The sequence below is a fragment of the Thermobia domestica genome, chromosome 5, assembly GCF_964235325.1.
Source record: "Thermobia domestica chromosome 5, izTheDome1.hap1.1, whole genome shotgun sequence".
Lineage (NCBI taxonomy): Eukaryota > Metazoa > Arthropoda > Insecta > Zygentoma > Lepismatidae > Thermobia > Thermobia domestica.
Genome location: NC_137458.1, coordinates 270,941,480 through 270,966,998, shown reverse-complemented (window position 1 = coordinate 270,966,998; position 25,519 = coordinate 270,941,480). Strand labels below are relative to the sequence as shown.

The 25,519-nt window shown below is 36.1% G+C and overlaps 1 protein-coding gene across 1 annotated transcript in view; it reads right to left on the bottom strand.

Annotated features, from left to right (window-relative positions):
• LOC145686624 (uncharacterized) overlaps nt 1-24,828 on the bottom strand; it is a 64,031-nt gene extending 39,203 nt beyond the window's left edge. The window contains exon 1 of the mRNA XM_081760087.1: nt 24,451-24,828. Within this exon, the coding sequence (XP_081616213.1) occupies nt 24,451-24,495 (45 nt within the window). The 5' untranslated portion in view covers nt 24,496-24,828. The remainder of the gene's footprint in view (nt 1-24,450) is intronic.
• Between the last annotated feature and the right edge of the window lie 691 nt (nt 24,829-25,519).

Sequence of the window (25,519 nt, the reverse complement as noted above, 5' to 3'; positions counted from 1 at the left end):
TTCTGGAATATTTTCCGTTTCAAAATTTTCCGGAAACTTTAAATCATTGATTGTCATAGACTATGGATTGGACACTAATATCAGTCGTTTTCAATTGTGTTTCTATTGCTAAAAATGTGCTTTAAAAACTAAGGCTAGAAACACTTAGTACCAAAATAACGAAAACTGGCTCAACATTTTGAAAGGAGTTCGCGGACAAATATAGTGACATGGATCTTTATACGACGGAGAATCAAAAAGTAATACCTCCCTTGCTATAATGTTTATATCACAGATACTGAACTATCTGTGCATGGCACAATAGAGGTAATCTTATTCTACTACTCGTTATGTAGTATTTTTTTTTTAATTTTGACTGATTGGAATCACCTATCTTCAGCTAAACGAAAGAGTCGTCATTAAATTTCTAGCAAAAGAAGGTTGTCCACCTAACGACATCCATATTAACTTGAAAAATGTTCATGGGGACAGTATAATGGACACCAGCAATGTGCAGCATTGGGTGAAGAAATTTCAAAACGGGAAACAGAAATTGCTGTTAAATGGACAAGCGCCCGGCCGACATTAATCACAGATGCAAATCGAGAACGTGCTGATGAACTGATTCGAGGAGACAGATGCATTACAGTTGGCCCCTTCTGACTTTTACCTGTTTGGACCTATGAAAGAAAACCTACGTGGTTTCAGATTTAGTGACTTCGATATAGTTAAAACAGCTTTAAAATAACGAGTCAAGAAGCAAACCCCTGATTTTTTTCCAAAATGGTTTTTATGCCTCGGATCTTCCCTCCCCTAAATTGCACCGTTAAAGTAAAATGATAAAAAAAGAAAACATCCAGGCTCGAACCTCATCTATGTTAAAATTTTGGTCGAGATAGGTCGTACAATTGAAGAGGTATGAAATCACAAACATAGTTACTTTCATTTATATATAAGATGTCCCCCTTGTCCTTCTTAAAATGCAAATTTTCAAAATCGCTAGATCACGGGTCCTATTATTTTAAAATAGGGATTTATGTTCAAAGTTTCATCTTCCTAAGTTGAGAGGATCATGAGACACTTAGTTTTTCTCGTAAATTTTAAACCTCTCACTTTCCTCTTAGGATATCCATTGTGATCAAAGTAACATAATAAAAACCGAAGTTAGGCCATGTCCAGGTATGTACTAAAGATCAACAAAATCAGTGTAGTGGTCTCGTAGAGTGCGCGGACAACCCTAACAGCACACTTACATAGCAGGCATATGCCTATTATGTTCCCTCAGGTACATGGGAATGTGCCCAGTATGTGAGTCATGTACCTATGAGAGAGAAATCACATGGATGGCAAGTGATAGTCACAGTCTATGTCTACCCCTAGACACATGCCTGACATGTACCTGGGGAACTTACCTAGTATGTTCTAGGTATGTTCTTCCCCATACTGTAGGTGAAAATTACTCCCCCAAAATATGTTAAATCGCCTTTATGCGTAATTTGTTTACATTAAGGTGAGTCTAAAAACACTTTAAAAAAAGCAGAAAAGAGTACCCGGGTGTGGGCGCGAACCTCCAACCCTTTGGTTAGGCGCGTGCAATTCCGACTTTGCCACGGAGGCGATGAAGAAAACATGGCTTGTGGAGGGATAAATTCTTGAGTTCTTTTTAATTTGGCTAATCAGAGTGCTCTTGTAACCCCGTATATTCGACGATAACCGTTTGGGATCAGATAGAATCTGCTCGCTATATAATTTTATAACAAAATGACGCGCGTCTCTTTACTTTAATTCACGGTTCTTCCATATTCACTTTCAAATGATCGGCGACAGTTGGCATCTAAGAAATGAAGAATTCACCTTAAGTTTTATTCATAAGTTATGTAATTTCTTTCTTCTAAATTCATCTTCCAAATTTGATGCATTTGCTGCTTCTTCTTTCTAAGCGAAGGGCAGAAATTGGAGCAGAAAGCATGAGAAACCGTTGCATGTTACTGCGCATGAGCAAATGCAAACAGCTGACTGTTATTCGTGCGTCGCTGTAGATATCAATTATGTCATAAGTATGCACCTAAAGGAAGAACCTTGAACATGAAAGATATATGTCCCAAGTGACGACATAAAAACAAATGACTATCACAGTGTGAAAATGAGCCAGGTATATAAATTTATTATTACTGCTACTAGCCATTTATGCTACATTTGTGGTACATAGCCGCAAATATAGACTAGGTGTAACAAGCACCTAAAACTTTAGGTAGCTAAAGTACATACTTAGCACATGAATATCATATGTACCAAGTGTCGGGTACCTAAAAAGTAGCTGGGACACCTAAATGGAACATGCCTAGCACATCTTGTGCTGTTAGGGTATATATCCCTTGCCCTCCCTTAAAAAGGAAAGGACACGGATCCGCTTATTGAAAATCAAGAATTTAAATACAAAGTTTGATCTTAAGTTGACAGGATCTTCATATACTCAGTTTCTGGCATAAATTTTCCCTCCCCTTGTTCCCCTCCTTCCCTGTTAGGTTATGTATTTTAATAAAATAATATACCTAAAACCTAAGCTAGGCGAGAATCAAGTCATGTACCAACAATCATTAAAACTGGTCCAGTGGTCTAGGAGTAGTGATGGGTAAATTTCCAGGAAGATATTTTTCGGAAATATTCCCTGAAAATATTCCCGGGAAGATTCCCAAAAATGGGAATTTTCAAAGTATTTATGTACAATCACAAATAAAATTGCATTCTATTACTATATTATGATTTCAAAGTTAAATTTGTTTTTATATCACAGTATATTAGTACTGTTGTCCCCAGAGTAGTCTTTGAAATATATATTCCGAACGATATTTTGTTATTTTATTAATATTATATTTAGAAAGTGCGCGTAAATGCATATTTACTTACAATATGTTCTGTGCAAGTAAATATGTGTGAGAAAATGGTATAGTAAGTCCACATACTTGTAAACCGCTAAACAATTTAAATTTATATGTAAGTGGATTTTCTAAACTTCACTCTACTACTGATATTATAAACATATTAAAGTTTTAAATGTTATAAACAAATTAGGTTGGGTAACTGCCAGAAGACACATGCCTCACAAGTTTTCAACATCTGCACATACATATTTATTTATGCTCACAATATTTTCAAGACACTGACTTATCTATATAATTTTGCACGTAACACTGTCACACACGACCTTTCTTCCCACCTATTTCTCGAAATTTCATGCGTTAATTCACATGTAAGAGAAGGCCGAGTACTTCTTCAGAAATTCGAGTCAGAAACAGGAGACACACCTACGTCTATTAATTACTAACGGTGGTCCAGGGTGTACTAATATAATTTCATATCTATTTCTACATAATTTCTACTTTAATTAAAAAACTGGTTCCTTTTCATCATTTGTATTTTAGTACTTTGCTACTTTTTAGTGCAAATGGAAATGGGACTTAAAAGATCATATTATTAGTTATACAAAGTACAGTCAACGAATTTTAATTTTTTAAACCTCCAAATTATTTAAAACCTAGAAGTAAATCTTAATAAATGAAAATAAAGTAATTAGTCGTATGGTTCTTATAATTTGGAAGATAAACTAAAGAAACGGAAATAAATTCCTTCCCGGGAATTTATATGCCAGGGAAAATACCGGGAATATTCCCTTTTTACTTTTCCTTCCCACCGGGAATATTGCCACTGCCCATTACTATCTAGTAGTAGTTCGAGGATAAACATCGTTACACTCATTTTATGAACACTCTGTACATTAATTAAAGTGCACGAAGGAAGCCATGTATTTCAGAGCAGGTGTTCTTGAACGTGAATTCAAGGATGCACTTCATTAAAAAAGAAAAAAAAGAAAAGAGAAGAAAATGTTACTCAGTGTATCAGCTTGATATTGCAATGAAGGAATGTCGAGGTATACGTATATATAACCTTGGAGATAAATGTGAGCTGCCTGTTAATCACATGATGCAATGAATAGTTAAAGCTTTGTGTGGATGTTTGTAGTCATCTCTAGAAGATCTCTGGGAATAGAAACAATGACAAGAGACTTACATATTTTTATTAGCGTTTAACGAAAAAAAAAATCGATAAATCTCATTATGATAACCAAAATTATGTGTCTGAGTGTAAATTCTCATCTGTAGTTAAAAAAAACAAACGAAAAATGCACTTTTATGGAGTCAACTTGCCATTCGTTGCCAACCTGATGCAATTTGATCGTTTATATTCTGATTATTTACTTATTGAAATGAAATGAAATCCAGGCTAAGGAAGACCATGCTTAACGTAACTAAATAATAACGGAAAGACTGGTGGAATGAGAAAGTTGGAGGAAACGGGAGAACTCTGAGAAAATCCACGATGCTGTCCACCACAAATGTATTTATCCGGGGATCGAACCAGGGACCCCACGCACGAGAGGTAAGCGCTCTACCACTGAGCCACAGTGCCCCCCCAATTTACTTATAGAGTACTGTATATGAATAACACATACTGTTAAGTAACATAAGGTACCTAATGTTTCATTTCTCATAACAGTTTCACATATATTCCTAACAGTGACATAATACTCCTATCTGTGACACACATAATTCTAACAGTGACATAATACTCCTAATAGTAACATAATACCCTAACAGTAACACACATACTCTTATCAGTGACACACACACACATAATCCTGGCTGTGACACAATACTCCTACTAGTGACACACATGCTTCTAACAGTGACACAATACTCCTAACAATGACATTAAAATCCAAACAGTAACGTAACACTCCTATCTGTGACACACATAATCTTAACAGTGACATACACAGTCATAACAGTGACATAATACTCCAAACAGTGACGCACATAATCCTAACAGTGACATACATAATTCTAACAGTAACGTAATACTCCTATCTTTGACACACATTTACACAATCCTAACAGTGATATAATACTCCTATCAGTGACACATGTAAATCCTAACAGTGACACAATACACATACCAGTGATACAATAGTCCTACTAGTGACACACATACTCTTAACAATGAGAAAATACTCCAAACAGTGTCACACATACTCCTATTGGTTGACGACACATTTATACTGAACACCCACGATACATTTGTTTAATTAACGTTTAAGAATAATATAAATAGTGTTATAGGCCTAAAGTAGTGCTACAATAGTGTAAATAGTGCTACAAGTTGCTATAAAGTAGTTGTTGAGTTATTTAAGTTTAGCGTCCCTTTCAGCAGCGAGGCTATGTGAGACTCGGACAAACTGATTAACGTGGAATCCGAACTACATGAGCTCCCGCCGGGAATCGAACCCGGATCACCCTCGCCAAAGGCGCGTACGCTAACCGCTTAGCCACGAAGGAGCTCTTTGAACATTGACACTGCCGCTGGAGAGTTGACTTGTAAAATTTGTTTCAAAATTGCTTCTTATTATTAAATACCTCATGATTTTGAAATTTTAGTTTAACGTCCCACAATTAAACCCTTTAGGTTAAAGGAGACGATGATGATTAACGCGAATGAATGATGATGGACGGAATGGTAGAATGAGAAAGCGGGAGTAAACGGGCGTATCCCAAGAAAACACACGGACATGATGTTTTCCGCCACAAATTAGCTTGGCTGGGAACGAAAACAGGGACACCACACACCAGAGGTAAGCGCTCTACCACTACGCCAACCCTCCCCCTTCTTTCATGATTTTATAACTTTGCAACTCACTGCTTGGAAACCACTTCCCTACAGCTTGTTGACCGCTTAAGAGCAGCGGGTAGGAAGTGAACAAATTCAACTCTTTCCAAGAAGTAGAAATTATAAGTTTTTTCTTTTTATCTTATAATCCGGAGTTTTCTTGGAAACTTTAAGCATATGATAACTACTTGTTATTATATACAGGGCGTTTCAAAACAACATCGACAACGTTTGAGAGGTGGTTCCTGAGACCAAGATAAATCGAGAAGTATAGACCAACCTGGGTGCACAAATGTTTCCTTTCGGAGTTATAGGCTGCCGAAAACATGAAAAATTAACTTTAAGGGTTCATAGCTTCAAAACTATGGGATCTACTATAGCCGGGTCAAGACTTCGCTTAGAAACTAGTATGTGCCCTATCCAAATATCCAAGTTTCAAAATCCTCCTCTACTTCAGCAACAATTTTTATAGGGGTAGTTGGTGAGTACTTTAAATTATATGCCTGTAGCCAAACTCCCTCTATAAAAATTGTTGCGTGAGTACCTTGGGATTCTGAAACATGTATTTTTGGATAGCGCATATATTAGTCCCTACGTGAAGACTTGACCCGAATACGGTAGATTCCATAGTTTTGGAGCTATGGACCTTTAAAGTTCATTTTTTCATGTTTTCGGCAGGCTATAACGCCGAAAGGAAGCATTTGTGCACCCCAAGTTGGTCTATACTTCTCGACTTATCTTGGTGTCAGGAATCCGTCCCAAACGTTGTCGGTGTTGTTTTGAAACACTTATATATATATATATATATATATATATATATATATATATATATAAGACTGAATGACCAAGCAGAGAAAATAGAGATAATGATCATTATTTAAGAGGATTTAATTGTATCGTTTAGAAATTATACTTGAATATTTCAAGTACATTCAAGCCCTTTGATCGGTTTTCCTTATTTCCGTCTGGCAACACTATCATTAATCAATAGTTCCAGTCAGGCACGTACGCAGAAATTTACTTCGGGGGGGGGGGAGTTTTTCGAAAGGTTAATATTGGAGATGATGATAAATAATATTAAAATCTGTAAAATCACCCCTAATATTACACCAAGATTACACAAAAGTCAAGATTTCGGGAAGGGAGGTCCAGATATTCAGGATTCATTGCCTGTGCACGCCCCTTTGCACTAATACCGGGCGCATATTAATCAAAGGAAGGCCAACCAAGATGAGGCAGTAAGAGGCAAGAGAGAATACAGAGAGAGACCTGAGTAAACTGATCGCATGTCTCAGTTAGAAGGATGGAGAAGCCTTTGCCTAGCACGTTCTTGAGTGAATATTCGGTGCGAGGATTTGTTGAATTGGTCACAGGACGAAAACCTCATCTCACCAATCATGTCCTCTGGTCAATATACAGCGGCTTAAGTTTATATAAAGTTGCATTTTTGAAATCAAAATCTTTTCAGTTTTTGACTACCATTTTAGTTTCTTACAACTACTGGACTACCATTAATGAAATACGTATGTATTAATTTACATAAAGTACTTGTAAAGAAGCGAAAAGTATAAAACGGTAACTAGTCGGTCACGAGCAATTTTTCTAGCATATTTAGTTATTTATGATGTAGTGGCAGTCAGGGGCGGACTGGGATGAAAATTTCACTGTGGAGCAATTCCAATAACCGGCCCCTTTCAAAAAAGTAGCCCCTATCCTTAAACAGGGGTACTTTTTTTGAAAGGAGTCGGTTGGTGGATTTTTTTGGGTTATCCGAAAGTAGAGGCCTATTACCTCAGGAAAGGAACCAATTTTTGAATTGGAAATTAAGAAATTAATTATTTTGACTGTATAGGCCTACATTTTAAAAATGTTTTAGATATAGCTTACATTTTTTGACTTGGTCATACTCTACTGTCTGAAAGTCTTTTTAGACCTACCGGCCTCTTGAAATTGTAATAGATCGGCCCCTGTGGAATTCTCCACAACTCCACTATAGCCAGTCCGCCTGGTGGTAGTATAATCTGATCTTTCGCACTGCAATAATATAAGAGTAATAATAATAAAAAATGTTTTTATATTTTACATTTAACTTTATTTCTACATGCTACAAGTGTATTGTACCGAATCAAAGCATCTCATTTGAAAGGCCTTGGCCATGCAACCAAAAGATATTAACGACATCACAACGTCGTTTTTTGTCAGGAAGAGGTTTTAGCAGTGGCGGCGATTGGGCGTTAAAAGTGGGGGCAAGACATGATCTGGATGAAACTATATACATTAATAGGTCATTTCAGAAAAGTGGGGGCAACTGCCCCCCTTTGCCCACCCTAATCGCCGCCCATGGGTTTTAGCAGCATATTCTATTGACACAGATAGGATAGAAAGCACTATGAAACGTACGATTTGTTATATTCATTTCTCTCGTGCCCTTTTTTCAATGTGGATAGTCAAGTCTATTTATTTTCAAAATTTGATTAGTTCCTGTTTTATATAAAGTGCCATGACTTCGTAGTGGCCCTCGAATCAACTAACTGTGGGCGTAAATATTTTCCCAGAAAGTGAACTAAAGAAACGTCATATCTCAAACACTTAGGAGCTTAAAATACGGAGACACGTTATTAAAAATGTGAATAAAAGTAAAAACCAGTATACAAAAATACTTTAATTGATATTTTATCTTACAACACGTACTACACAAATTCCTGCCACTTGTGACGAACATTCCTTTGCGCTTTGCACTATAGTTTTTTTCTTTTTCTTTTTTTTTAATAGCTGTCGGACTATTCATTAAAAAATACGGTGAAAGCTGTTATCGGCCGTTACCATTTGTCTTTCTTTCTTTATGGAATTGATTTCAACATTCCGTCATACTCATTAACAAATCATATTGTTTTCACAATTTCACTTGATATGACAATATTCCAAGAAACTGAAATTACGATTTACCAGAATGTTCACAATAGCAGGACGCGGTTTCAAAGACGTTACGCTTGATACTTATTCTTCACATAAGATAAGACAAGCAACTAGATATGAGATACAAATATACTGACGCATATCTATATTTTTAAAGAATGTTTTACATTTAGAAAAATTATTAAATCTGTAGACTCAACATAAAAGGTTTCGAAGAAAGAAAGAAAAACCAAATTTCCTTTCACAATATGAAACTAGGGTCGGCCCAAGGGCGCACATGTTGTGGTTTCCAGGGGGGGCAAGTATAAGCGACGTTTCAAATTTTGCTGTAACTAATGTAAAAATTCTATTGGATTTTCGATATTCTGAAGTAAATTTCCTGTAGGGGCGGGCGCTCCACCTTGCCCCCCTTGATGGGCGCCCTTGGGTTAAGTGTTATCCAATCGCGATTTTAAGTGTTATCCAATCGTATAACAACGAAGTAGAGGGAAAGAGCACTCGCACTAAGAAAGGCTTAACAATACAAATACAATCTCGTTGTGCTTCTTTTTTTTAAATAATAATTTATTGTGTTAGTGAAAGATAAAGCAAACATACTGCAGAGGAAATATGGTAATCCTTTTTACAGAATTCAATATAGAGCTTCAATTTCAACATATCAGTTTACAATTCCGGGCAACTAGCTCTTTTATCTTTACTTCCTGATTTTCCTTCTATATCTATTGAAAAGTTTAAAAAAACTTATTTCCACCTTCGACGATAAGGAACTGGTTTGTGACGAAAACATGACTAGTTTTCTATCAAAACTAAGATAACTAACTAAATGAAACAGGTGTTCGCTACAGTTCGAGAAGTAAGTTATTGTATATAATAATAACGATGCAATTTATGCTGGGATTTGTTTGACCATTTACTTTGGCACTGTCCATGTAACCTTAAACTAATGCGATCATGATTTATGAATACTACATGATTTATGAATGTAGTATTCAAATAAGTCAGCTTAGTAATTTTTCTTTTTAACTACCATCTTCATGAAGTCTGTTTCCAACAAGAAATATTTATTTTAGATTTTGCCGCCCTTGAAGCTTGTCGCACTGTGCAAATGCATATGGTAGAGCAGGCTCGGTATGAAACTACGGTAGATCTACCTAATATTGAAAACCGAAAGCAACAGTTCTACTACATCCGGTCTGAATAGACGAATGACAGAAATAGAACCTCATTCTCTCTCTACGAATTATAGAAGACAATACGAGAAATAAAGTTCTGTAGACAGTGATGCCAACCTGAAACGTTATAAAATCCCCTCTCGAATAGGTAGAAGTTCCAATTTTGCATTTGAATTTGTCACGCTATACTAATAACAACATTTTCTAAACTTAGAAAACATGAACAGTGAAATCAGTGTATGTCAGTCATTTTCTTCACCATATGCAAGGGCGCCGATCCTGTAGGGGGGGGGGACGGAGCCCCCCAAAGCTCATGTGGGCCCCCTATTGTATTTATGAATATAAAATATTTGGCATAATTTGAGTGCAATTTGTCTTTAAATCTTCACATACATACCTTCTGCATCTGAATGGGCGCCCCCAAATTTACAGAGAAATCGGCGCCCTTGACCATATGAATGAATAATTCAAAAATTCCAATTGTCTAAGTTCATTAAACATTTTATGAACAAGTATTTTCCTTAATTGAAAGACACAATTGAAAATGTCGAAGAAAATAACTACACTTTCGTTGTGAGTATTATTTCTATCACGCTTTTGTGACATAATCTTCTACTGAACACAATCCGCCTTATGCAGAGTCATTTTGAAGTATGATTAGTGTCATACTAAAAGCCTGACTGCAGGAAACTCTTATGTTCGTCGAACTCTTTAGTATGACACTAATAACGCGTCAAAACGACTCTGCATAAGGCCCAATAAAACTAAAAAAACTTCATTCTTCAGTCATTTCATACGGAACAACTTGGGAGTTGGATGTTTCTCGTTTTATTTTCTTCTGTTAATTCTGTTCTTCCGTTCATTTCTCTGTTTTTGTATAATACTAGAGTATAATTAACGTTCCTTGGCACTTGTTTTTTTGAGATTCACAAGTCACTGCATAAATCATTAAAATTTATACAAAAATGTTAAAAAAAAGAAACATAAAATAAGCTCATTTTTTAATTAGGATCACTCTAGTAGACCTTATGAGATTGTAATCCACCTTAAGCAGAATCGTTCCTGACGCGTGATTAGTGTCATACTAAAGAGTTCGACTAATATATGTTTCCTACAGTAGTCAGTCCTTTAGTATGACGCTAATCATACGTCAAAATGACTCTGCATACGGCCCATAGTTATTTGAATCACATTAGTGAGCCTTATTAGATTGTAATGCTATTAGGATCACGCTACTGGAATTTATAGTATTATAGTGTTATTAGGATTACACTAGTGGGCCTTATAAGATTGTAATGTTATTAGGATCACACTAGAGGGACTTATAAGATTGTAATGTTATTAGGATCACACTAGAGGGCCTTATAAGATTGTAATGTTATTAGGATCACACTAGTGGGCCTTATAAGATTGTAATGTTACTAGAATAAGGCTAATGAGCCTTATATAAGACTGTAATTTTATTAGAATCAGGCTAGTGGGCCTTTTAATATTGTAATGATAGTACGTACGTACGTACGTTCGTTACTCTGCACGATAAATCTCGGATAAAAGATAATTTTTAAATTCTGTTTCTGAAAAAGATAGCTAGAACTATTATCTCAACAGGGTTAAGTAATGGATAAATCTGTTAACATCTTAATGGGTAACGGTGCTTTTAACTGTGGGTATCTATATCCCATATATTCATTTATAAATGTAGTTTCGCGTAATGTTAATATGCAGCCCTCAAAACATTGCAGACTTACGGGTTGCATAAACACGTAGGCAAAAGTCTATATATTCTTAATCCTTATTTTAAACGCAACCAGTCCTTCATTACGTTTTGCATGAACCTTTCTACTGTTTTTAGCAGTTTATTATTATTATTATTATTATTATTATTATCAGGGCCCGGATCTTGTTGACCTAAACATTTTTAAAAAGTGACCTATAAAATGACACTAAAATTCCTGTAAAATGACCCCAAAAATCACAAAAATTGACCTTAAAACTTACGTTTTCTTAAACTTTTATTTCATTAAACATTGACATTTTTTAATATCCATTGGATTTTTAACTAACATTTCTCACTCATATTCAAAAAGTTTTGTTTCAGTTAGTTGCAGTCCATTTATCACTTATGTCCATTGATCAGTCCATTGTACGGTTGTAAGTATTGAAAGCGTAAGTTCACTCCCGAGTTGAAACTAGGAAGCACTCTTAAACAATAAAACTTAGCAAGTTTAGACTTCATGAAAATAATAGATAAAAACCCGTTTAAAGCCCTTGTACGCCTTCTAATGCATTTTTAGTTATTCACGTGATAACATTCTTTGTGGTCAATAACCCAAAACTATCTGTTTGGCCACCTACCAACCCCCGCCTTTCGTTAACCAGCTACAGTTTAGTTTTCATTAGCTTGTTAAGAATGCAGTTTTTCCACTCCAATAGTCAGGAAGTAAGAAAAGAGATTATTCAACTTAGTCTTTTCCACATCCGTAAACCGTGTTCATTTAAAGATTTCCTTATGTAGAAAAAAAGAATAAAAAGACCATAAGTGACCTAAAAGTTACCTTAAAATATTAAAAAAAGACCTGAAATTTCAAAACAGCAAAAAGAGACCAAAAGTTGATCCTAAAAAATTATATTTTTAGAACCTAGAGTTGATGGATAACGTTTTTACTTGAACTTGCCTTCTCCTATGCGTAACAGAAGAAAGTTGACTTGTCAACAAGATCCGGGCCCTGATTATTATTATTATTATTATTATTATTATTATTATTATTATTATTATTATTATTATTATTATTATTATTATTATTAAAATTTTGAACGTAAGATGTGGGTCGGAAAGCAGCTTTCGGCGTGAGGAGGCAAGTTTTGGAGGTCGGCAAATTTTTTCAGACGATTTTTTAAAAAATCAAGTCAAATCAATCAAAATTTTATTAACTGTAATTGAAAATTATATATTACTCTATACAAATGTAATAAAGAAGTAAATTATCTCAATAAATTCAATGAATTGCGTAGGGAAATAAAGAAAAAAATTAAGCTGGCATACAAAGCGTTCATACAAGATTCTGAAAATAACATTAATAACAATGCTAATGAATTGTGGAGCTTTATAAAAAAAATAAGACTAAGCATCTTCTTGCGGGGAAATTAAATTATGAGGGACGCGAACTTTATCATAATGATGAAATAGCCAATGCTTTTGCACAGTATTTCTCGTCAGTATATGTGCCAGATACAGGTTTCACTGACATTCCTACGAACAATTTATTAACTTATGTAAGAAACAAACTAGAGTCACTTACCATTGAGGAAATCACTCAATCTGAAGTAGAAATGGCAATCAAAAAATTAAAGCCCAGAACTGCTGTTGGCCCTGATGGAATACCTCTATATATCGTAAAGGGTTGTATAGATGCGTTTACATATCAGCTAAGGATTGCATTCAATCTCGCTTTAAAAACATGCGTTTTTCCGGATAAATGGAAATCATCTATAGTTTGCCCAATACCAAAAACCAATGATAAACACGAAATAAATAACTATCGGCCTATATCAATTTTACCTACTTTTGCAAACATATTTGAACAAATCCTCGTAATTTCACCATATCAACATGGCTTTATCCCACACAAATCAACAATAACAAACTTTGCACTTATCACAGACTTTATAGCAAATTCGTTAGATGTAGGATGTCAGGTTGTTGTAATATATATAGATTTTGAAAAGGCATTTGACAGAGTCAATCACAAGGTACTATTACATAAGCTAGGCGAATATAATTTCTCTTCTCCCTTGATCAAGTTCTTTTCATCATATTTAAATAATCGAAAACGAACTGTTATCTACAAGGAATATAAATCATCTGATTATATTGCATATTCTGGAATTCCCCAGGGCTCTAATCTAGGTCCATTATTGTTCCTTTTATTCATTAACGATCTCCCTGATCATATATTATTAAGTAACAAATTGCTTTTTGCTGATGACCTCAAAATATACGGTAGGATAAGGACCATCCATGACTGTCTCGATTTACAACGTGACATGGAAAATATTGCTAATTGGTGTTCTCTTAACAAACTTAATGTAAACATAAACAAATGTAACATTTTATCGTTTACCAGAAACAAAAGTCAAATAGAGTTTGATTACTCAATGAATCAGATCTTACTAAATACATTAAATTCAGTCAAAGATCTTAGAGTTATATTTGATACGAAACTGACATGTAATAACCATATAGAAAACATAGTTAATGAATCTCTCAAGATATTAGGGTTCCTAATTAGAACTGGAAAGGAATTTAATAATAATACTACACTAACAAAAATGTATTGTGCCTATGTCCGATCAAAACTGGAATATGCTGCTGTGATCTGGAACCCATCACAATAGCAATACAGACACCAACTGGAAAATTGTCCCATCTAAATTTATCAAATACTTGACGTACAAGACAACTGCAATCTATCCATATTATGAAAATTATCTAACATTAATAGACAACTTCTGTATCCCGACACTTGAACAAAGGCGAAATTTGACAGATTTGATTTTTCTCCATAAAATAGTACAAAACAAATTTAATTGTACAGATCTCATATCAACATTAAATTTTCATGTTCCGACACTTAAAACTCGTGCTAATAACTCTGGTCTGTTTTATTGCAAAAAAGCAAGGACCAATGTATTATTGAAACCACCAATTTGGAGAATGTGTTCTACTTATAACAAAATATGTATCAAACATAAAGAAATTGACATCTGCAATACGGACTCTATGTTAAAAAAAATATTGTAAATGTATTATGTAATACACCAACACTATAATTGGGCTTATGCCTGTTGTGTTGATGGCAAATAAATAAATAAATAAATGATATTTATTTAATTTTTCACTTCTACTTAAATATTGATCATTCTTTTACTGTCCCAAAATTTTAGCAATGAGGCAGTACTTTTCTTTATTTTTTAATAGCCGGGTCGGCAAGAATGTTAAATACACGTCCCTGAGAATTGTTCTGCACACATGCTACCTTGAACTGCTCAAAAGTAGCGAAAGAAACACTATGGGCAGCTAAAACTTGAGTTCCCGACATCTCATGAATAATATATGCCGATTTACAAAACATGAGGTAAATATCCACTAGGTATTCCTCGAATGCTCCTTGTTAGTTACACGTACTTCTTGTAACGTGTAGAATTAAACCTTTTGCGAGTACCGATTTTAGGCAGGGATGGAAAAAGAACGCTTTTTTCTGTCCCAGAACCGGTTCAAGAACTGAGAAAACATGATAAAGTTAAAAGCGGTTCCAAAACCGGTCTCATTGTTTTGTTTAATTCAAGAACCGCTCTCGGAACCGGTGCTAGTGTTTTGTTAACTTTAGAAACCCAGAACGGGTTTCATTGGTTTCTGAACTTTAAGAACCGCTACCAGAACTGGTTCAACATATTTCTTAAATTTAAAAAACGCTCTCAAAACCGATTCTGCGTTTTGATCATGGTTCAGGAACCGCTTCAAGAACCTGTTTAGTTTATTACGAAGTGGTTGTGGAACCGGTTCTGAGATGTCAAGAAACTACAGAGACCGGTTCTTGTGTTAGTCTTTTATGTAAGGTAAAAGTGGACCCGGTTTTTAAATGTAAGAAAAATCTAGAACCAGTTCTGATGCTCTTTCTGAGTGAAAAGTCAGAAGAAAGGACCGGCTTCTGCACCAGATCTGAAAAAAAAAAGCAAAAGACCGGTGCTGCGACAGTCGGTACTGGTCCGTGGATACCGTACGAGAACAAGTAAAACATACCTGGGACGTCCCATGGGCATCCTATTTACATCGTGACGTCCATGGGACATCTAGGGGACGTCATCAGGATACTCCCTGCTATTAGAGCGACATATTTGAGAAATGTTAATGAAAATGCAATGAAAAACATTTGATTGTTTCATGCAACTGCAGTGGTTTTGATTTTATTGTATGTGTGTAGTCAAATTACGATGAATTTCAATTATATTATCATAGTATAATTATTTCCTTGTTCAATTATCAATACTTTTCAGTGGAAAAAAGGATGAAATTTCAAAGTTCCAAATCAAAGTAAGTAGACCAACGTAAAGGGAGAAAAAGTGGAAAATTTTCCATACAATTATGCGTACAATCCGAACTTCAAATTTCCGTGTAATTAAGCTACAGTACAAATTTTATGCCTATTTTTCTCACAACTTTATGGGTTGATTGCCCTGTGCTGTAAGCGCTTCATATAATAAACATAAGCTTCAGCAATTATTATAGCAGAAAGCAATGGGTATATGAAGCCAAACACTGTATTGTTTGTTTCTGATTTTTTTTTTCTTAAATAGTATCGACCGTTTTCGATCATTTTTACAAACCAACTCACTACCAATTTTCCATATATAGAAAGTGCCCCCCCCCCACATATATATATATATATATATATATATATATATAAAGGAGAATTTAAAACAATGCTAGAACACATTCTGTTTATTTTCAATAAAGAGTTAATACACTGAATTTCAGTCCGTAAGTTTAACGGCTTCCGAGATACTCATTTTTTTCGCAAAAATTCGGATCCTCACTACCTCCTTAGGACATTATGCATTATAATAAAAGCAATATAACATCCCAATTTGGATTAAGGCCTAATTATATACCAAAAGTAATTTCATTTGACTTTGCAATTTGACCGTGATGATCAGGCACACATAGTTACATTCAATTTTTTAATATAATAATTTATATATTACAGTGATTCAAAAATGTATGTTTCCAGTTGTTAGCTCTGAAAACTCACAGGTCTCGAAAGCCAAGTAGTAGTGTAAGTCTTATTGCTATTATTACTATTAAAAATATCAATATCCAAAAGTGCCTGAAGATCTTTTTTCACTTGGTTAGATATATAGTACTCACCTCAAATAAGTAGACAGAAACAAGTGGAAAAGAAAGAGAAATGGTCTTGAAAGTAAAACGGAGACAAATTTACCAGTCTTCAGAAGATACTGTCTACAATGCAGTGAGCAGAGAGGGTTGATAGATCATACTGAGTCGGTGGGTTGCAGTGGGTCACGGTGGGTGGTGGGTCGCAGTGGGTCATGGCGGGTGGTGGGTCACGTGCTGTTGACCCACTGACCCACGCAGAATACTTGATGACCCACTTGACCCACTCCATCTCTGGATTCTGTGCTGAATAATTTCGGTGCTCTGGCGAAAAAAAAATCCATTCCCCTCTTAGAATTCCCATTTGCAAAATCTCGTCTAATCTAGAGAGCCTAGGGTGCAGAAGATCATTTATACGAATGTTCAAAGTTGTACGCCTGGAAGTTTGATAGATCTGACTAACGGTGGAACAATCATTCAAGCTCCTGATCTTCCTATCTTCTCTTTAGGAGTCGTCTCACCTGCAGCCAAGAGTACAAGGAGAAATTATATATATATATATATATATATATATATATATATATATATATATATATATATATATATATATATATATATATATATATATTGCACGGTTCTACGTTTAATATTATAGTTTCGGAGGTCTGGAGAAACTTTGCACAAAAGTTCCAAGTTTTACGCTTAATATACTATAGTTTCGAAAATCTGGTGAACGGCCAAAAGTCATTCAAACCCCTCCATTTCTCCTTAGGGTATGCAATTCTCAAATGTATTCTTAGGATATACAATTCCTTGTCTTTTATCACAATGTAAAATGCAAGGAGAATATTTATACAAAATTTTAAGGCTCAATGCATAGCAGTTCCGGATATTTGTTGACGAGTGAGCCAGTGGATTTAGTCTTTCATATATAGATATAGATATAGGTAAGTACATTGACAGATAGATCAAACGAAAAAAAAAATGTTTTCGACAATATTTTTGTGTTTGAAAACAGTTCACAGTTAGTTGTACTGCGCTTTATTTATATAAGGGTCTACAGCTATTATATATATCGAGTCATTTTCATATCGAAGTTAGCCAGATAACAGGAAGGAAATGAGATACAAAACGTTGGTTTCACAACTTTTTTTTCTTCTTTCAATATTAGTGTTTCTAGCTTAGCGGAAGAACGTCATAAAGTACACACAAAATCATAAATTTGTAATTCGACATCCGATTACATAATATATTAAGTAACATATTTTAACGTATGTGACTTTAATAAAGTCAGCTATATTTCCTCTTCCTAGAGATAGGACATTCCTTTGAATCTACACAAATATGTCATACAGTTTTCTAATAGGTGGAGTACTCTTCCATAATATATTTGTCTCTATTTTCAAACACGCTACTCTCACTGCCAGACTCTGAATATAAATTCTATATGTTCCAAGATTATGCTATTCGATACGTTAAGCTTTATTCATTTACAAGTGCAACTCCACTCCGGACGGAAAGAAGAGAAATGAGCATACGGAGTACGTTGCTCAATTGTTTATATCAACTCACTTCCGTTACTGAATGCGCCAATTACCAAGCAAAGAGGAAATACACTGGGAAAAGAAATGTGCGGTTGGCTCTATCATGGCTTGAATATCTACAGGGTGTGTTCAGAAAGTAATGAGACTGGTCGAAGCGCGGCGCTCCAGTCGCCAGTGCCACGTTCCTCATGGGGGGATGATTGTAGTGGGGGATCCAAGCTAAGCAACGCACTGGGTGGCAGTCACGTCCGAACTCTGACACAGTGAGCATCACGCGTGACGCAAAAGCTGTTTTTGGGTTTTTGTCACGGCAGGGAACATGCGAAATGGGGTGCATTCGTTGGAGCAGAGCAATGCGATCAAATTTTGCTCTGGACGTCTGGACTCCGACCATCGTTCGCTCCATGTCTTCAATGGTCTCTCGTCTGTTGTTGAACTCACTGAAACACCGGAAAACTTGGTCCCTTGACAAAGCGTCATCTTTGTAAGCCTCCTTGACAAAGACAAGCGTCTCAGAAGCGGTTTTGCCGAGGTGAAAGCAAAATTTAATCACGTAGCGCTGCTCGAGCAAACGCTTCCTTTCTCTGCCGTGACAAAAACCCGAAAACATCTTTTGCGCCACACGTGATCCTTACTGCGTCAGAACTCGGACGCGACTGTCACCCAGTGTGTTGCTTAGCTTGGACCCCCCACAACAATTCCCCCAGGGAGCGTGCTACTGGCGATTGGAGTCTAATTACTTTATGGATACACCCTGTAGTAGAGTTTGTACTTTAAACGTACCATCCAGTGATAAAACATATTTAATCAGCAAGTTTATAGATATGAGTTCTCCAGTACGCAAAATTATTATCCAAAATATATCAAATGCCAAAATAATATCAAAACATAGTGGCCGTTAATTGTACTGATTTTGTTTCGCTCCTTCAAACAAGATTGATCAAAACATGTTCATACTCATCATCTGGAGCAGGAATCATAACATATTAAACACAGAGCGGTGGCCCATGCATTAAACGAACTGCTTCATGGTTGCAATGGTTTCATCTGTATTTATATGGCATACATACTTGCAACCTACTAATATGCAGTAACAATATTTACTGTTGGGGTATCCCTATTCAACAGATGTTATGTCTCATAGATAATCGAATTATTATTAGACCTAAAATGTTTAATTATTTTATCTTGTAATTATATTTTTCATTAGTTAGGCCTTCATGTTCTTTTCTAAAACACCTGTTTCTTCACGTACGGTTACAAAGCATTTATTTGTGGTGCAGATAAAGAATAAAACCTAGTGAGTTCGGTTACCGTGTGACAGATTTTTTAAACGTGATATCTCATCCCCCGGGAGCTAATGGGGGCTTAAATAGGACTAATATGGCATCCGGAGTGTTATTATTTATCATAGTAATCCTAAAAATTAGTATTCGACACTAATATCGGTTCTTTCGATCATTTTTATTTGTTTCCCCCTTCCTTTCCCCTAGGGGTGCTAGTGAAGGTATTACCCAAACTGGGAGCTGACCTTGTATTTAAAGGGCACCGAAGCTGTCATCAATCGACTTAGGAATCCCGGAAACTATCGATTCGACTAGCCCCGAAAACTATCATTATATTTTGATAGAATTTATACGATAAAAAAAAAATCGATGCAGCTATGTTGAAGTTAAGCGTACAGTAAACATAATTACAAAAAAGACGTTCATATACAGTATACTCTCGGAAGTAAACATAGATACACTAAAGACGTTCATATACAGTAGGCCTATCTTCTCGTAAGAAGACAACGGAAGTGCCACTTCCGGCGTGATTGAGTAATTAGGCGATATAGGCTGAGACTGAACCACAGAACAATATGTAGGTACTTTAAATTCGAAATTCTAGCTGCATACGCCAAGGAAAGCTTGTTTACTATGTCATTTGATTCATTCCATGGGAATGTTGAACATTCTTTTCCAGTTTACTCGAAAGTTAGAAAATGGCATTTCCCATGCCCTTCTCTGAGCCGCAGGCGATAATAGGTTGATGATTATGGCGGAATGACGAAAAGAGAACCCGAAAAAGAAACACGGATATGGTGTTTGGCCACCACAAAATCCACGTGCCAAAAGTGAGCGCTTTACCACTCAGTCACACTGCGGCCGCGATACACACATCCATACATACATGTATACAGGGTTGGATTTAGGGGGATGCAAAGGTGCACCCCGCCTTCGTTGTAAATATACACTACCTAAATTACGAAGCTAGCGGTGAAAATAGCAATATTTTCTGAAAATTTCTGCTGTCATGTTCCCGTTTGGACTTAAAACAAAGGGCAGTTTTGCAAAATCGATAGTTTAAGTCAATTTTCTAAAAGTTGAAAGAAAAGGATTCACCGGGAACAGCTACTTAGCATTTCCAGGCCATTTCCTCATTCACACCACATATGTTTTTTAAGCATTTTAAAAATTAAATTTCAATTAAACTGTACTGGTACTTATTGCTGCACCCCACTCAGAAAATCCTGGGTCCGACCCTGCACAGGTTATATATAAACAGGTCGAATTGAAAACGTCCTCCTTGTTTCGAAGTTGGTTAAAATACTAGTAACTAGCAGAATGTACTATTATGTTGTCTGCTCTTAACTGTGAACTATACATACTCTTTTATGCACATATTACCTATAATAATATAAGAAACCTTGAAATACAGAAAGATATTCAACTCTTAAAAAACATTCAAAGTTTAGACACGTACAACACCAGTCAATACCACGAAACATGAGTTAGAATTTAATAGCAAAAGTTACCGAGTTTACAACCAAGAAATTTTTAATAAGATTCGTAAAACCTAATAATCATCTCCGTCGCCAATGTGTTATCGATTTCGATTTTGCCGTGTCAATAAATAAATAAAGAAATACAGAAATAAATAAAGAAAGAAAGAAAGAAAGAAAAAATCCATATAACACTGTCAAATTTGAAAACTTTATGAGGTAGATTCTCCTTTTCACCCTTTTAACACGCTTCTGATTACAATGAATATTTACTTTGTTACATAGATTACGAATCTTATATTATAAACGTAATATGAAAACGAAAAAATATATTTTTTAAAAAAAATAAATTTGTTTATCTTAATTCATGGCCATTGTGGTTTATTACTACTGTTTTTAGTAGGCAGAAAATGACAGAATATAGTACTCTTCCTGTATACAGGAGCTCATGTGGTTCGGATTCCACGTTAATCAGTAGGTCCACGTCTCATATAGCCTCGCTGCTGAAAGAGACGCTAAACTAACTCAACTCAACTCAACTCTTCCTGTATACACATGAGTGTGAACAGAATTGATCTGTGTTCCTTTTCCCATCTTCCGCCTCTTGTCCTTTTTCTTTTTTTATCCCCCCTATCAAAAACAGCTGGGTACCTTCCTCCCCTTGAAGCATTAAAGGGTCTCGTTTTTCTTTCTTTCTTTCTTTTTTTTTCAAGCTTCAGATTGCATTTTCAAGTTAAGAAAGACCACCTTCCCCTCGAAAGGAAACGCCAGTGATAACACCTATGGATAAATTTGCCAACCGTTTGATCGTTCAAATTACTTTTTTTTTTTTTTTTCAAAAAAAAATCTTTTTAATGACCTTCCAAGTAGCAAGATTGGTTGGCCCACCGTTGGGGATTGCGCAGGATTTGGTCAAAACGGTGGGTGATGGTCGGTGCGAGCCTATAGCGGAAAACCTTACGTTCGTTAAATGTATGGTCGGTCAACTAACTATTCTATTGACCTTCACGCAGGTTTCCTGACCTATACAAGAATTGAGTGTTTTATCAACCAAGAAATATAATAGTTTAGCATTGGCTAAATGTCGGGAACCGCTCTCTTGGTTGGGAAATGGTTGCCAAAGTGGCCAAACCTGAGTTGGGCCACCGTTGGTATGTCGTATCGCCACCATTTCCCAACGTTGGTCCAACCGATTTTGCTATTAAGGCTGTATTGTTATTTGAGGAAAATTTTCACAATATTGCTTTTCGAAAACAATTATGTGTATTTTAGGTTTTATCTTTATTTTACACTTATTTAAATGATTTGGCGTTTTGTTGTGTTTTTATTGGCTTCCTTATGCAATTTTGGATTATTAATATAATAGATTACATGTAACATGTGCATGACGCTTCTAGAATGCAGCTGCATTGGGTATTTGTAGCTTATATTGAGCTAGTGTGTAATTTCTTTTAAGAAATTTCAGACCCTATATATATATATATATATATATATATATATATATATATATATATATATATATATATATATATATATATATATATATATATATATAATGAAATGTTCATGTCCTATGTTAAATTGATGCTCTAAATTCACACTAGCTGTACTCAGTCTTGCTGCCGCTTGAACCGAGACGTCTTACAGTGCCGTCCCGTCAATTTAAGGGGCCAATAATGTGGCTGAGAATTCCACATTTTATATGAATAAATTATTTTTGCGTCAAATTTCAATGTTTCATGTTAATTTGATTTGGTTTGATTTTCATTTTAGTGTATGTTTCAGCAATGAGGCTATATGAGACGTGGACCTATAGCTTAACGTGGAATCCGAACCACATGAGCTCCCGCCGTGAATCGAACTCGTGTCTCCCACGCCAAAGGCGTGTACGGTAACCGCTTAGATTTCATATGAATGATAGTGATATCCCAACATGAGTGGTCTTGCGAAATTAGTGGTATGCTGTCGTAAAAAATATCTTATCAAATGATAGTTCACCATCTATAAACACGTTGAATCCAAGGAATTAATCAGAAATTGTTATTTTTTTTTTTTTTTTTAAAAACTTTTTCAGAAGGGCTTAACTATTTACTCATATGCCGTGCGACAATTTAAGTGCGAGGCCAGTGATATCGCCTCACTTGCCCTACCCAGAGGAGTCTCAAGTTAATGTCTTCCACAAATTAATTTCTGGTAACCAGAACGCCACTGCTCGCAATAAAACTTGTTCATTGGCTTCCCACCACACTATCTGCATTGTTATCTCTTTAACGTGAATACATCCACAATTAACGATGTTAAGTCAGTACCAAAAGTTGTACTTCTAGCGAGAATCGAACTTTTGATTACGTGCACCAGTGGTGGATTCAGGGGACGAACGGGGCAATTGCCCAGCCCCCCCAGAAGAGGAAACTTTCTTATTTTATATATATAAATAATACCAATCCCAGAGTTCGGAGCTCTTAAAAGTAGTTCTAAGTAGCAGTATTACAACCCACCACCTCCCTCCACAGGCCGTAGGCAGCCCAAAAATTGTGGGGGGCTCGGTAGAAGTTAGGGGGGCGACCCAATCATATTATACTTCATCACCATATTATAGTTCATTTGCAAGCCTACCTTGAAATTTTAAGGGGGCCAGCCAAAGTTTAGGGGGGCCCCTTTGCCCCCCGTGGATACGGGTCTGTCCCCACAAGAAGTCCGTCCTGGATCCGCCCCTGACGTGCACCTATGGAACAGAAACAACTCGAAGAACACACGTTACAAGTCACATAACTTTAGTCAACTTTACCAGAAGTTGCAACACTTCAATGGTTTTCGATAGTCCATTGTTTCTTGCTTGTATATCATCATTTAACGGCAAACCTATTATACTCAAAGCCGGATTTTACCAACATCCCCTTACTTAAAGAATTGACTACAATATAGAATAACTAATTCATCTCCCAAAACTGTTGATCCATTGGAAATCTGTTTCTTTACAATAAAGGAAATAAAGATTTGCTTGACTTTCGTACGTAATATTGTTTCATCCAAACTGTGCAGAAAATGAATAGGCTAGAATGTTTTCCAATAAATAATCTAGTGATAGTGGCGTAGTCAGAAAAACATCATGTAGAAGGGCTTATGATTGCAACTACCATTTCGTAGAAGCGCACACACGCCACTGTCAGGCATATTCCTCCAGAATGTTAATAAATTTAAGCTGCATAACGGTACCCCGTTATGGTAAATGCTAAACATTCAAATTCTCTTAATGAAGCTTTAAACAGTGTTAACAATACGCTAATTTTCACAATCGTTCATGAAATAGTGGTAATTGATATGCAATACGAAAAGTGATGTGTAAATCAGAACCAGCTGTCTTCAAGAATCAGCTAAAGAAAAATTGTATTACAGACACTGTTGACAGATACAATCATTAGAAACTAGCTATTTTAAACAATATAAAACACTTTTACTTACTTTTTCCTCCTTGTCTTCCCAACAACAGCAAAATAGCCACGACATTTTTGTCACTATTTGTGTACCACGTCCACGCGCGCTCTCTTTTCCGTCGCACAACACAACTTCAATATTTTCAAGGTTAAAATCGGAACGGCACAGCGAAATGCCACAGCGCCGATTCGCTTAGCAAGTTCTTTCTCTTCTCTTCTCCAGCAGTTCGGATGCAGTGCATAGGAACAGATTTTTTTTCCTTATTCGATTCTTTGTTGCCCTTTTCCCTTCTTCACCTCGGAGTCATCCTGCGATTAAATAAAAGCTGGAAGGCATTTCCTGCTGATGAAGTGACGTCACTTCTTGTGCATCGCGCATTACAGTGTTGCCAGATATAAGGTCTGGACCGTACACATACGGTAATTTGTCCTTGAATGGTATATGATTTGACTCATTGATCGCATGCATTGTTTACGGTGTTGCTGAAATTTTGTTGCAAAATGATATTTTTAAACAAAAGGTTATCTTCTTTTCTATTTTTTTCTTTGACATCAAAATGCTTCTGAAGCACAATTCGCAACAACCCCTCCTAGCGGGAGGGGACCGCGCTGCCCCAGTGGCAGAGCGTTCACCTATAGTAATGGGGGTCCCTGGTTTGATCCCAGCTCGCACCAAGTGGGCTTTGTGGTGTACAAACACCGCATGCGTGTTTTTTCTCGGGGTTCTCCCCTTACCTCCCACTTCCTTCATTCCACCATTTTCATTAATTTCTCATCATCACCGTCTCTTTTAGTCCATACAGCATAGCAGTAGAATGTAAAACTCAAATATTCCATTCCGTCCTGGTGGGAGCTCATGTGGTTCGGGTTTTACGTTAAGCTAGGGACGGATCCAGGACGGACTTCTGGGGGAGCAGTGTATTGTAATACTGCTACTTAGAGCTACTTTTAAGAGCTCCAAACTCTGGGATGGGTTTTTATTTATATATAAAATAAGACAATTTCTTCTTCTGGGTAGGGGGGCAATCGCCCCGATCTCCCCCTGGATCCGCCCCTGCGTTAATCTGTAGGTCCACATCTCATGTAGCCTCGCAACT